The sequence below is a fragment of the Pituophis catenifer genome, unplaced genomic scaffold (assembly GCF_029215685.1).
Source record: "Pituophis catenifer annectens isolate HBS135680 unplaced genomic scaffold, rPitCat1.0.hap2 SCAF_12, whole genome shotgun sequence".
Taxonomy (NCBI): domain Eukaryota; kingdom Metazoa; phylum Chordata; class Lepidosauria; order Squamata; family Colubridae; genus Pituophis; species Pituophis catenifer.
In genome coordinates this window covers 6,318,562-6,331,396 of record NW_027256892.1, presented here as the reverse complement: position 1 = coordinate 6,331,396, position 12,835 = coordinate 6,318,562, and the positions used below count along the sequence as shown (strand labels likewise).

At 41.9% G+C, this 12,835-nt stretch overlaps 1 protein-coding gene across 1 annotated transcript in view; it reads right to left on the bottom strand.

Annotated features, from left to right (window-relative positions):
- LOC139323262 (G protein-coupled receptor kinase 5-like) overlaps positions 1-12,835 on the bottom strand; it is an 80,571-nt gene that overhangs the window by 28,340 nt on the left and 39,396 nt on the right. Inside the window, exons 2-3 of the mRNA XM_070952550.1 lie at positions 7,497-7,592; positions 4,508-4,620 (exon numbers count right to left, since the gene is read on the bottom strand). Coding sequence (XP_070808651.1) covers positions 4,508-4,620; positions 7,497-7,592 — 209 coding nt within the window. The remainder of the gene's footprint in view (positions 1-4,507; positions 4,621-7,496; positions 7,593-12,835) is intronic.

The window sequence follows — 12,835 nt, the reverse complement described above, 5'->3', positions numbered from 1 at the left end:
TTGCATCTCCCAGTGTGGACTCCTAAAGGGAACTCCTGGAACTGAAACCTGAAGACAAAAGTGTGGTCCTGCATTTAACTCTGCTTCTGGATTCAAGCTTAAAGTCCCTGTCTGTTATTCCCTTTACCCCCTCCTTCCTTCCCCCCCTCCCCAACATTCTTTTTGTCTCTCTAGTGTGCCTCCCTTCCTTTCCTGGCTTACTTCCACAAGACCACAAGCTGTTTGCCTGACAGTGGAGAAGAGCACATTGTTGCTATTAAAAAATCTGACCCACAGATTCCCTCCCCATTGTTTTGGAACAGGGCTTGCTGCTAAGCAACCAAAGAGAAACAAGACATGGACTCCTCATCTCATTGCAATAGTGGTGGTGGTAGGTGGGTGGGGGAAGAAGCAGGTAAATTGGCCAAGCATGCAGCAGATGGAACCCATTTCAGCAGACCATGGCAATAACGCCAAGTATGAAAGTGCTTTGCGCTATATGTCAACTGCAGGAGAAAGGCGGTGAACTTCAAGTGGCCAATCAAAGCAGATGGATACAGGTGGATTTTTGCCCCCTCTGCCTTTAATAAATTGCCTTAAGGTCCCTCCAACGTTCTTAAAAACAGGAAGATCCAAATTAGAAGGTCCATGTCACTGGGATGACTTGCAGGTCATCGCTATTCTCAAGGCTCAAGTGACATCTGTGTTTTTGTTGCTGGAAAGACTGCTGGGTCACGGTCATGAGAAACGAATGGGAAAGCATGTACAGCAATTCCCCAGGGAAGTAAGATGGATGATCACCAGCTACAGGGGTGCTTGATGAACGCTCCTCCATATTGCTCCTGTGCAAGACTGTCAGCTGCTGAAGAAGCAGGAGAATAAACCTGGGTCTGGGAAGACTTTCAAGAAGGGAGAAAAATGGGAAAAGCCACAGACTGGGTGGTTAAACACCCTGCACTGCCAAGTAACAAATTACCGTAATCATGGGACAATGATTTGCTAGAAGATCCCCAAATCTGCCACAGGATTGGGAACCTTATGCATATACAAGGTATCTTGATGATGGATGAAGCCTGGCTACAGAATGAACACACACACACACACACACACACACACACACACAAACCAGCACCTAGAAGCTTCTTGGATGAGAAGTGAAACTTCTTCCTCAGAAAACAGTCCCTTTGGAAAAAGAACCTTTGAGACAACTATAACCTGGATGACTGAGAATCTCCATAGACCAGGTGTCAGCAAGCTGTGGCTCCAGAGCCGCATGTGGCTCTTTGGGCCCTCTGCTGTGGCTCCCTGTGGGTTATCCCACCACTGGCTGGGCCCGCCCCTTGCCCTCCCCTCCCAGTCACTCCTCACCTGGCCTGAAAAGATAAGGGCGATAGCAGGTGATAGAGAAGCGGCTGGGGCAGAGACAGAGAGATACAGAGAGAGGGGGAGAGAGAGAGACATAGAGAGATATAGAGAGGGAGTCATGTGACTGGTGGAAGTGAGTGACATCAAGTTGGCCACGCCCACCCAGGTTTTGTGGCTCCCGGTGTTTTCTTTTCTGTGGGAAATGGGTCCAAATGGCTCTTTGAGTGTTTAAGGTTGCAGACCACTGCCATTGACATTTAGCCTTGCACTAATACATAGCAGATGATTCCCTGTATGTTTGTTGAAAAAAACTCAACAAAGCAAATTGAACAATCCTATTTTGTACTTCTAGTTAGTGAAAATGCTGGTAGGAAATGGTAAAGCTGATTGCAGAATGCCATGCTGAAAAAAATTTCTTAGACCATAAATTTAGTCCTGGTTAGACCACTGAAAAGGTTACTTTGGTGTAATGGTTAAGGCACCAGGCTAGAAACCAAGAAACTGTGAGTCCTACTCTTAGGCATGAAGCCAGCTGAGTGAGCTTGGGCCGGTCACTCACTTTCAACTCAAGGAAGGAGACAATGGCAAACCCCTTCTGAAATCTTGCCAAGAAAACTACAGGGACATGTCCAGGTAGTCCAGATTCCACCAGGAATCAACTCTGACTCAAAGGTATCAAAAGAAAAAGGCCACTGAGAATCTAAGGGGCAAAGAAAAACTTCCATCTGCTGTAAAGAATATTAAGACTGCTGGTCTTGTGATAAAACAACCGGATTGTGGAGTTTGGAGACAACGGTGTCATTTGGAATCTCTAAAAGCAGCCCAATTCCATTATAGTAACCATGGCATTTTAACATTTGGTACCTGGCTGTTCTTATTTTCCCCTGCCTTTTTTGTCTATTTTTCCAGCTCTGTGTGGAGGGTTTTTTAGACCGCAATTCTGAGAGCGTTCCAACTTTTGTTATTATATAAGCTATTCTGGGAGCTTTTCATGCTACAAAGGTTGATTAAAAAAACACAAAATCAGGGACAGATTTCTTGGGATTGTAGCTGTATTCATTTCTATTAACTTGGAAACAAGAATGGGAAAACAGGGTGCTGAACTCTGAAAAATGAAAAGCATAAATCCTTCCGGATCCTTCAACACCCCTCTTAAAGTATTTGATGCTCACCAGTTTTAATTTCCTTGAGAAAAGATCCCCTGGCCCAGTCAAGTTCCTGAACCAAATTTAAATAAACAATGACTTTTTATCACTCAGCCTTTTGCTGGCTGAAAGAGCCCAAACCTTACGGAGGATTGGTTTCCAAGCATGTGTTTCCCATTTTGCAGCCAGCTGACCAGATCGGCATTCCTGTCACTCATATCCAACAAGCTTATGAAAATAAGAAAAAGGCCCAAGGTTCAACAAACTCCCTCCCATTGAGAGGAAAAGAGAGAGAACAACGTTGAATTGCATAAACAGTTTGGTAATGAGAAACACAGAGTGTTTTACAGAGGTTGATGTAAGGCCTCCTGGCCATCTGAAAAGGCCTCCTGGCCCAGGAGCAAAAACAGATCAATTTTCTGATTGTAAATTTGCCTTAGTTCAGGAGATGCGGAAGAAGGAACTTGGAGAGGAAAATGAGTTGAAGAAATCCTAAGCTATGATTTGTTCTGCTTGAGGTTAAGATGCTTTCAGGCTTAGCAAAATTTTCAAAAGAAAGACATGAGTGTGGGGGTTGCAACCCACAAAAACACTAGGATAGTATTTCAGATGAAGCGCTGACTTTTAAATTACACGTCATCCCAATGGAATTTTTGCACCGTTGACTTTAGAGTGGGTTGAAAAACACACCCGTCTTTCTGATCTTCTCCCAGAGGTCACTCTGCAAGAATTTGGGGTTTCCAACACCCCCCACTCCCACCGTTCCCCTCTTTTATTTTTTTAAAGTTGTCCTCCCTCTACCAGAAAATCAAAAAGACAGTACTGACAGGAAGAAGGTTTGTAAAAGACAGAGAAAATAAAAATGTTGCCGTCGGAATTTTGGTGAGCAAAAGATCTCAAAAGAGTGACTGATTTTGTACTTTCTCTGCAAATTCCAAAACTAGATACTTGGAACTAAAATGTTACTAGGAAGGGATTTTCCATTGCACAGTGATTAAAGCAGCTGTGTGAATAAAGTTATGAAAGTTTCTAACTTGCATCCAATATTTACTAGCCAGTTGGGAGAAGATGGATGGGAAATTCTAAGCCCCCCATAAGAGACCTCCTCCTGTCTATGATGGGCAGAGATGAAAGGTATTTTTTTCTTTGAGGTTCCTCAAATATAAGACCATACATTTCAGATATAAGATAAACTTGGGATAGTAAGTTAAAGATTTAAGAATAAACAAGGTTGGGGAATATTTTTGTATGTATATCAGGGTGTGCATTGTGTGGTTTACCTTGATATGTGTGTGTGCTGGTGGAAGGGTGGTGTAGATCTGCATGTTTTCTGAGTGTCACTACCATGGCTTCTGGGAAACAGATATTCTGAAGTCTTGTGGGAGTGCCAATACATGTTTTGGCACCTCAGTTCCATCCCAGCCTTCTTACTAAGCTATTTTTTTTTTAATTTCATCATTTTGCCTGGTGATAAACAACCACACTGGCTTATGCAGGCCTGGACATGAACAGCTTCTTAGGTGACAGCCATTTTATGATGAGAAACACCCATGATGGATTTTCCAAATTCCAACCGGTTACAAAGGATGAAGGATCAAGCTGAAGCACCTCTCAAGTGGACCTTTCTCCTCACACATGCCACTACATCCCACTTGTTTCAGTGGGAGATCCCTGGGACCAAACCTATGACCAATTGCATGTAAGGCAGGTATTTTGCACCCAGATAAACCATTCCTGATTGGAGGAGGAAAGCAAATGAACATATTATTTATTTAATTAGATAACAGGTCCACCTAGCTCAATATGGCATATGCTGTAAAAGGTTTTTTCCTGTAACTCTTCTAGACTTGAAGTACCAAGGATTCCATCAACTTTGCTGCTGACTTATGGACACTTCATCATCAATCTAGTGCCAACCAAAGTTTTGGGATACTTTAAATAGAAGTTGTCAAAGGGAATCTAGTTGTCCCTTAAGGACTGGCTGAGCAGAGCCAGTGTATCTGTTTGCCTTGCCTTACCACAGCATCCAGGAAGTGGATACACCGTAGAAGTTCCAGCCGAGTCTCACAAAACTGTCGAAATAGCAGTCGGCCGATGGGTTGTTTGTCACACAAACTGTTGTAATCTCGTTCTACAAAGACAGATATGGAGAAGGAATTATTGCCACTTGTAAGTAGACAGTTCTGGACCATGGGGCTTTCAAGGGTGACCTTCTTAGTAGAAGAGCTTCAAATGCAACAAGTTGGAATGCCATTTTTTAAAGTTGGGGTGTCCAACCTTGGCAACTTTAAGACTTGTGGACTTCATCTCCCAGAATTTCCCAGCAAGCATGGCTGTAAATATTTATAGCTAAAGATGCACACAATTCCCCAAAGAAGAGGGCTATGTTTAGATTTCAGATCAGATCATAGTTCATGAGATCTGGATTTGAATTTGCTTTGCTCTGTAGCCAGAATTATCTGAATGGTGCACAAAAAATGAAACCAAGTCTTGTTATGAGTTTGAAGCCCATGGTGTATGCTAATTCAAACGTTGTTTTAAGCCGCAATTTAAACTTAACATTGATTATTAAAATAAGCAATAATTCTAACCCATTTATTATGATTTCAAAATGACAATGGCTGGACTCATTATATAAGCGCATAACAAACAAGCCACATTAATGTTTAGTGTAATGTATGAATAAGGATGATGCTGGGGATTATCATTACACATCTGAATTTTGAGCATATGAAAGTAGAAAAATTCTAAATCATAATTCATCTGTTTAGCTACAAAACTGTTCAGCTTTGGGATGATGTTTTAGCTAACCCCGAAACACAAATTCTTCATGTGATCGCATCAAACAAAAATGACCTTTGGGTACAGATTCAAAGTCCTGGGGGGAAAAAACCTGGATTCTCACAACTTGCTTTTCAGGTACTGAGAAGGCCAGCTCTTTTTTGTGCCTAGGTGCTCATGGCGCCTTCCATATCTGCAACTTCTGGTTGTCACAATCATGTCCTGCTGAGTCCGCTCAGGAGCCCCTCTGCCTTTGCCCAACTCCTTTGCTTTCCCCATTTCACAAACCTTCCCTTAGACTCTTTGGTAAACATACTTTCAAGCAGTAGGAACATGTTCTCATTTGCATCTCAGCATGTTCCTTCTGGGAACAAACTGAAGTATGAGAAGATGGGGGCAGACGCAAGAATTCCTAATAGTTTACAAGGACCTGGAGAACAGTAAGCTTACTTAAAGCCAGAGACCAGGCCGCACAACCACCAAGGATATTAATTTACTCTTTGTGTTGATTCATTTGAAAAACAAGGCTCACAAAAGTTGTTCGAAAGAGATGACTTGAGGATGATTCGATACATAAAAATCACACAGTAGGCATGATAGAAGTCACTTCCAACTTCCCTCTGATAATCAATATAATACAGTAGTTATGTGTTGCATTAGGAGTGGGAAGACCTCTCCGCCTTCAGTCACTAAGTCACAATGACGTTAGGCCAATAGTTCTCTGTCATCCCACCTTATTTTTCAAGTTTGCTGTTGTGGGGAATAAAAATACAATGTGGCCCTCACAACTCAAAGACATACAGTAGTTGCCATGCATACATCAAAGGTGGGTAATTTCTTTAGAGGAGGAGCTGTAGGAGAAGGATAGGCAGAGTCAGGGGTGGAGTCAAGAGAGTTATAAGTCTAGAGTCCTTATGTTCCCACAAATGGTCTAAGTTTATCCCTCTTGAATTCCATTGATTCTTATCTAACACCAATTTAGCGCTGACCATTAGTTGACTACATTCTTCTGCATAGACTACTATCTTCTGTATAGGCATGAGCACTAAATCAGCTTAACTGGAGTTTAACGTGAGGTCCTGATTCTCCATACCTGACATAAGCCTACTGTTCTGTTTCCCTCAAATTTTAAGGATTCCCTCAGACCTTTTTTCCCTCCATCTCTACCCCTACCCTAATACTTGTAAGGATTTTAGGAAGTAAAATGGATCTACTAAGCCTTGTAAAGGCCCTTTAAAGAAATCTGAGGAATCACAGAGACATGTTTTAACAGTTGTCATCAAATTTCAGCAGTGTAATTCTGGAAAATCTGGGAATCACTCCTGGAAGTGGGTAATGGACAAGGGTGTACAGGGCCCATGATGATAAAAATGGGATGGATGAAATTATGGCAAATCTTTATCTAGCAGTTTATTTCTTTCAGTGGCCAACCAGATGTGTACAAAATGCTCACAAGAGAGATGGAGACACTTCTCTCCCATCATAATTTTCCTACAGCTGGCATTTGGAAATGTGCAAACTGTATGGAAGTTCAAGACTAATCACCTTCAACAGATCAGTCCTCTCTAATTGATTCAATTCATTTATTAAGTAAATTAGTTGCCATTATCACATCAACTCATGATGAATTTGAGAGATAATTATTATTTCTCCTCCAATAAATGCACAGCCTAAAATTCAACAGAGTAGTAAGAAAAAAATCTAAAAACAAAAGCCAAGTTGAACTATTGATTATTCATACTTAGTTTTGTTCTCACTTTCCTCACTTCTCTGTTAAATTTTAGGCTGTGTGTTCATTGGAGAAGAAATATCATCTCTAATATCTTTTCCACTCATACATGGTCTTGCAATATATATTAACATATGCCCTCAGCTTACATCTGCTCATGATGTGATCTACAGTTTGACATAGGACCCCACAGTCACACTGAAGGGAGGTTACTATGCTCCATTTATACATTGAGTCCTGGCAGACACTATGTCAGGTGGTTGTTCGAAGCCTGGCATCTTTTGCGTGGGGTCATTTATATGTCAACCTATGTCTGGATGTTCAGCAACCCATTTGGCTTTCCATTGGGAATTGATTATATATGAAATCCTACTTTGATGAGGCAAGAGTAGCTCTCCTCATCACAAGGAAGGAAGCTGGCATCTTTTTGTGGTGCTTTTGGCTAGCAGCTCCTGCATTTCCTTGAGTAGAGGGGATCTGTCTCATGTTGCACTTACCCAACCCTTTCCGGAGCTCATCGCATTGGCTGATGTGCGGGAATTTGAGGATCTCTCTCCATTTCTTGCTCCTTCCTTTCCGTTTCCCTCCACCTCCTACAAATCAGAGAGAGGAGAGCAAAGAGGAGAAGGATGAACATGAATAATACAATGACTTGTAATGGGTTTATTTTTTGACTCTGTTTTATCTTCCTTCTAGGACGGCCAGGATGGTGTTGGTTCCCTTTGATTCATACAGTGCAGCACAATACCAACCATAGCAGTCAATCCTATCCATCATAATTGAGAAGAACATCCTGGTGCAATTTTTACTAGGTAGAGTGTTTGTAGTTAACCTAGTTATAATCTGATCAAAGATTATTTCTTACCATTGTGCTTTGGATTGTGAAATAATCTCTTTTAGAATTTGCAACCTCCCTTAGATCCCATGTATCAATTAAACCCAAAAGAAAATTGTTGTACAAAAATAACTTAAGGGTGAAATAAAAAAAACAAACAAAAAAAACATTTTCTTCTCAATGGAAGAAAAATTTCAGAAGACTGAAACTTGATGATTAAATGCAAAGCAAAGACTGACGAGGGTCAAGCAGCGACCCAGAGAATTCAAAGAAGCAATTACATTATCTGACACATTTCAACAAATCTTTTTGTCAGGTGCAATAACCACACGCTCTTTTAAAGTATTTTTACTGACACATACAAGGCGGTCTGGACAGACTAAACAGGACTTGGCATCCGCCAGGTTTTTTAAAAAAAACCTGGCATGAGACTGGTTTGTAGAAACACCCAGCTCTCTGCAATTTACAGCTCTTTGTAGGTCGTCTTTCAAGCAAGGGGCAGTCAGTCTGTATCCTCTTCCCAGATTTTATCTAGTTAAATAGGCTAATACAGTGTTTCTCAACCTTGGCAGCTTTAAGATGGGTCGATTTCAATTCACAGAATTCCCCAGCCAGTGAACCCAATTCTGAAAGTTGAAGTTCACCCATCTTAAAGCTGCCAAGGTTGAGAAACACTGGGCTAATAGCAATAGCATAAATATGCCCTTAGCTAAAATAAGGTCACACTTGACCACTAGCCCTGGAAGTCTGCATGACTGCAAATTTCGTGGAAAGACCTGAAGGGGAAGATTTCCCCTTCAGGTCTTTCGACAAAGGGCGCTGGAATCGGAGAACTGGTAATTTCAAGTAGAGGTGACATGCTGATTCCTACCACTTTTCAATATATTATTTCTCCTTGGTTTAAAATAATGCACAAATCAGGCTTATGATTTGGCATCATCTCAAAAATGATGAACTATAGTTGAGCTATTATTCTACTTCCAGAGGCTGCTTCACCATGGAGACAGGAGTGCACTTATGATCTGAGTGCTTGAATGAGAACATAAGTGCTTTGCTGGATGAGATCAAGGTCTTCATGGTCCAGCATTCTTGGTCAGAATCCCAGGAATCAGAAAATATTAGACCAGCCTTCCCCAATTGGAACCCTCCTTGTGGAAAGTTCCAACATACTTAGAAGGCACCAAATAGTCCTTAGATGATTTATAAGAAGAAAGTCCCGATCTTTAACCTATTGCTTGCTAATACAACCTACTCTTCATCTCTTGCTTGTTTAAACCACTGCTTGTCAACATTCCTCTCCACCTCTGTAACAAGTTAAAGCTATTATATTTTCGTCCTTCCATTATCAGCAGACTTCCAGCCTATTGTGGATAGCTAAGAAACACTCTGCACAATACAGAAATAGAAGATTGTATCTCGCTCTATAGGTGGTCCTGACAGATTCTACATGAGATGACATTTCCCATCACACAGACATGGTTCCATGTGGAAGAGACGTCGAAACGAGCATGGTCCTTGAGATAATCCTTCAAGGAGTGTCTTAATCAAGTAAACCCCAAATAATGAACACAAGGAGGAGGAGTTTAGATATTCCAAGCATTTCATACATGTTATCTTGATCTACTTATAATAACTAAGGCTATGCAAGGCATTTGAAAAGGGTGCTTTGCAGTGAGTGTTGGCATGAGTGAAACAATCTACCCCAAAATATTCAAGTAGCCATATTTTTAGGAAGGCTCAACAAGGCTTCCCTGATAAGCGCAGATGGCTTCTTTTTGGACTGCTAGCAAAACCAAAGCAACAATTCCTGTAAAGATAGACAACCAATGAAATCCTTTGACACTTCTATATTGTTTGTAAAGGATGCAGCTATTTTAATAAATTGAGAAAGGGTACTTTTATTTTCCCTAGTACAGTTAGGAAAATACCCTCATATTTTACAAGGCAGATTCCTCCTTGTGGTGATAGCTGAAGCTGTGGCTTATAGGTTGCCAAACCGAGTACGTTTGACCCCCCAAATACGAGGTGAATCAAGAATCTTCATCAGCTTCCTGCTGAGTGGGGAGTTGGACTAGCAAACCTCCAAGGTCCCTTCCAACTCTGTTATTGTGTTATACTAATATAAATCTAACAAAACAAATATGGATTGCAAAGCTCATTACTCTGCACTCACTGCATTCTATGGTGGGATCTTCTTTGTTTCTGCTTCTTATATTTTAAAACAACTTCAGGGACCAAAATGCTTTTTTGGCTCAGCTCATCATCTAAGCATCTAATATGCTGTTAGCCTTCAATAAGATCAGATAAAAATTGGGAGAGAAATATTGGTAGACTTTCCTTGCCTAAATATGCCTTTGTTCGAGGCTAGAAGATCATGGCTAAATCCTCACATATTCCTAAATGATGGTCTGTTGAGTAAATGAATGAATCCACAGATCACACTATACCATAAACCATTCTTTTCAGACTACAGTGGCTGCCTTTCCCCAACACAATCAACACACTCATCATCTGTGTCCTTGTAGGTGATGACCACAATTCCCAACAGCCTTATTTATTTTATTTATTTTATTTTATTTTATTTTTATACCTCCCTTCTCCAGCAGGACTCAGGGCAGTGAACAGCCAAGGTAAAAACATAGCATGCAAAATTTAAAACAATTTAAAAAGATATTAAATAGTTTCGGCCCACAATTTAAAAACACCCCAATAAAATCAATTATGAATTAAAACTGAAAGATGGGATCAAGCCAGCCCGGCTAGATGAAATAAGTGAGTTTTAAGGGCCCGACGAAAAGTCCGGAGATCCGGGATCATACGTATCTCTGGCGGTAGGTCGTTCCAAAGGGCGGGTGCCGCCACAGAGAAGGCTCTCCCCCTGGGGGTCGCCAGCCGACATTGTCTGGCCGACGGCACCCTGAGGAGGCCCTCTCTGTGGGAGCGTATTGGCCAATGGGAGGCTATTGGCGGCAGAAGGCGGTCTCGTAAATACCCCGGCCCTAAGCCATGGAGCGCTTTAAAGGTAGTCACCAACACCTTGAAGCACACCCGGAAGACCACCGGAAGCCAGTGCAGCTCGCGCAGGAGGGGTGTCACTTGGGAGAGCCCCGTCGCTCCCATAATCCCCCGTGCGGCCGCATTCTGGACCAGTTGGAGCCTCCGGGTGCACCCCAAGGGAAGCCCCATGTAGAGAGCATTGCAGTAGTCCAAGTAGCCTTAGAAGGAAGAATCGGAGTACTTCAATGACATCTGGAGGGCCACTGGTTGTCAACGGTCTGCTAAAGCCACACCAAACAGCTCATATCATGACTTAGCACAATGGGTATAAGAGGTCGATATATGGCATGGTTAAAAACAAAATAGCCCTGTTCTTAATGAACCTTACAAGGTGCACTAGGACTAACCCTTATCTCTCAGCATCACCTATACAGGTAGTCCTCAACTTACAACAGTTCATTTAGTGACCATTCACAGTTAAAGTGTTACTGAAAAAGTGACTTTTGACAGTTTTCACCCTTATGACCATTGCAGCATCGCCATTGTCACATTATCAAAATTCATATACTAGGCAACTTACTCATATTTGTGATGGTTGCAGTGTCCTGGAGGGGTCATGTGATCGCCTTTTGCAACCTTCTGACAAGCAGTCAATGGGGAAGCCAGATTCATTTAACAACCATGTTAGTAACAACCATGTTACTAACTTAACAACTGCAATCATTCATTTAACAATTGTATCAAGAAAGATCCTAAAATGGGACAAAATTCACTTAGCAACTGTCTCGCTTAGCAATAGAAATTTTGGTCTCAATTTGGGTCATAATTTGAGGACTATCTGTATTCTGTTACAGTTGTGATGGGGAAAAGGCAGGGGTGAAATGCTCCCGGTTCGGACCGGATCGGCCGATCCAGTAGCGATGGAGGCGGGTGGTTCGGAGAACCGGTAGCAAAAATCCCTGCCCCCCGCCATGCCTAGCTGAACCACACAATCATCAGAGGCTTTTTTTTTTACTTTTAAAAGCATTTTTTCTACAACCTCTTCGGCTGAAAAAATGCTTTTAAAAGTAAAAAAAAAAAAGCCTCTGATGATCGCGCAGCTCAGCTGGGATCATCAAAGGCTTTTAAAAGAAAAAAACCCTTTTTTTCTTTTAAATGCCTGACAATCCAAGCTGAGTTGCCTGATTGACAGAGCCTTTTTTTCTTTTAAATGCCTCTGATGATCAGGCAACTCAGCTTGGATCGTCAGAGGCATTTAAAAGAAAAAAAGTCTCTGCTGATCAGGCAACTCAGCTGGGATCGTCAGAGCCTTTTGAAAGCATTTTTTTACAACCTCTTTGCCGAACAGGTTGTAGAAAAAATGGTTTTAAAAGTTAAAAAAAATGGCCACGCCCACCCAATCACATTACACACCCCCACCCCCACCAAGCCATGCCCACAGAACCGGTAGTAACAAATTTTAGATTTCACCACTGGAAAAGGGAATAGGAAACCACATATACTACCATGAGACTCATAGACAAAAGGAAAGACACAAATGAAATAAATAAGAGGAAGGAAACAGAAAGCACTTAAGTGCTTGTTCTTCTAACTACAGCTGCTTCAGGAACTACCTTCTAAACTTTTCTCAGGGTTTTCTAGGCTCCAGGAGGGGCTGCTCCATTCCTCCTCTTGTAATTAATCTTTTCCCTTTCACAAAGGTTGTCCTTTCAGTAACCTTGTTGAACCAATTCCAAGAGTTGAGGAACTTCACTTTCAGAGCCGATTCTTGGAGCTGAAGACCAAAGGTGGTTCCCACTTCCGCCATGGACAATGCGTCCATCCTCTGGTCTCACCCGTTAATGGCCAACTAGCTTCCTTATCTCAGTGGCTGCCATCAGGAGACTCCGTCTTGTCCAAGACAATGCCCTTGCATGCACAATGCAGACGCCTTAAGTTTAGGAAACTCCCTGGAATGATAATCCACCCATAGCATGAAGCTATCGCTTGCTCTTTCTCAGACAG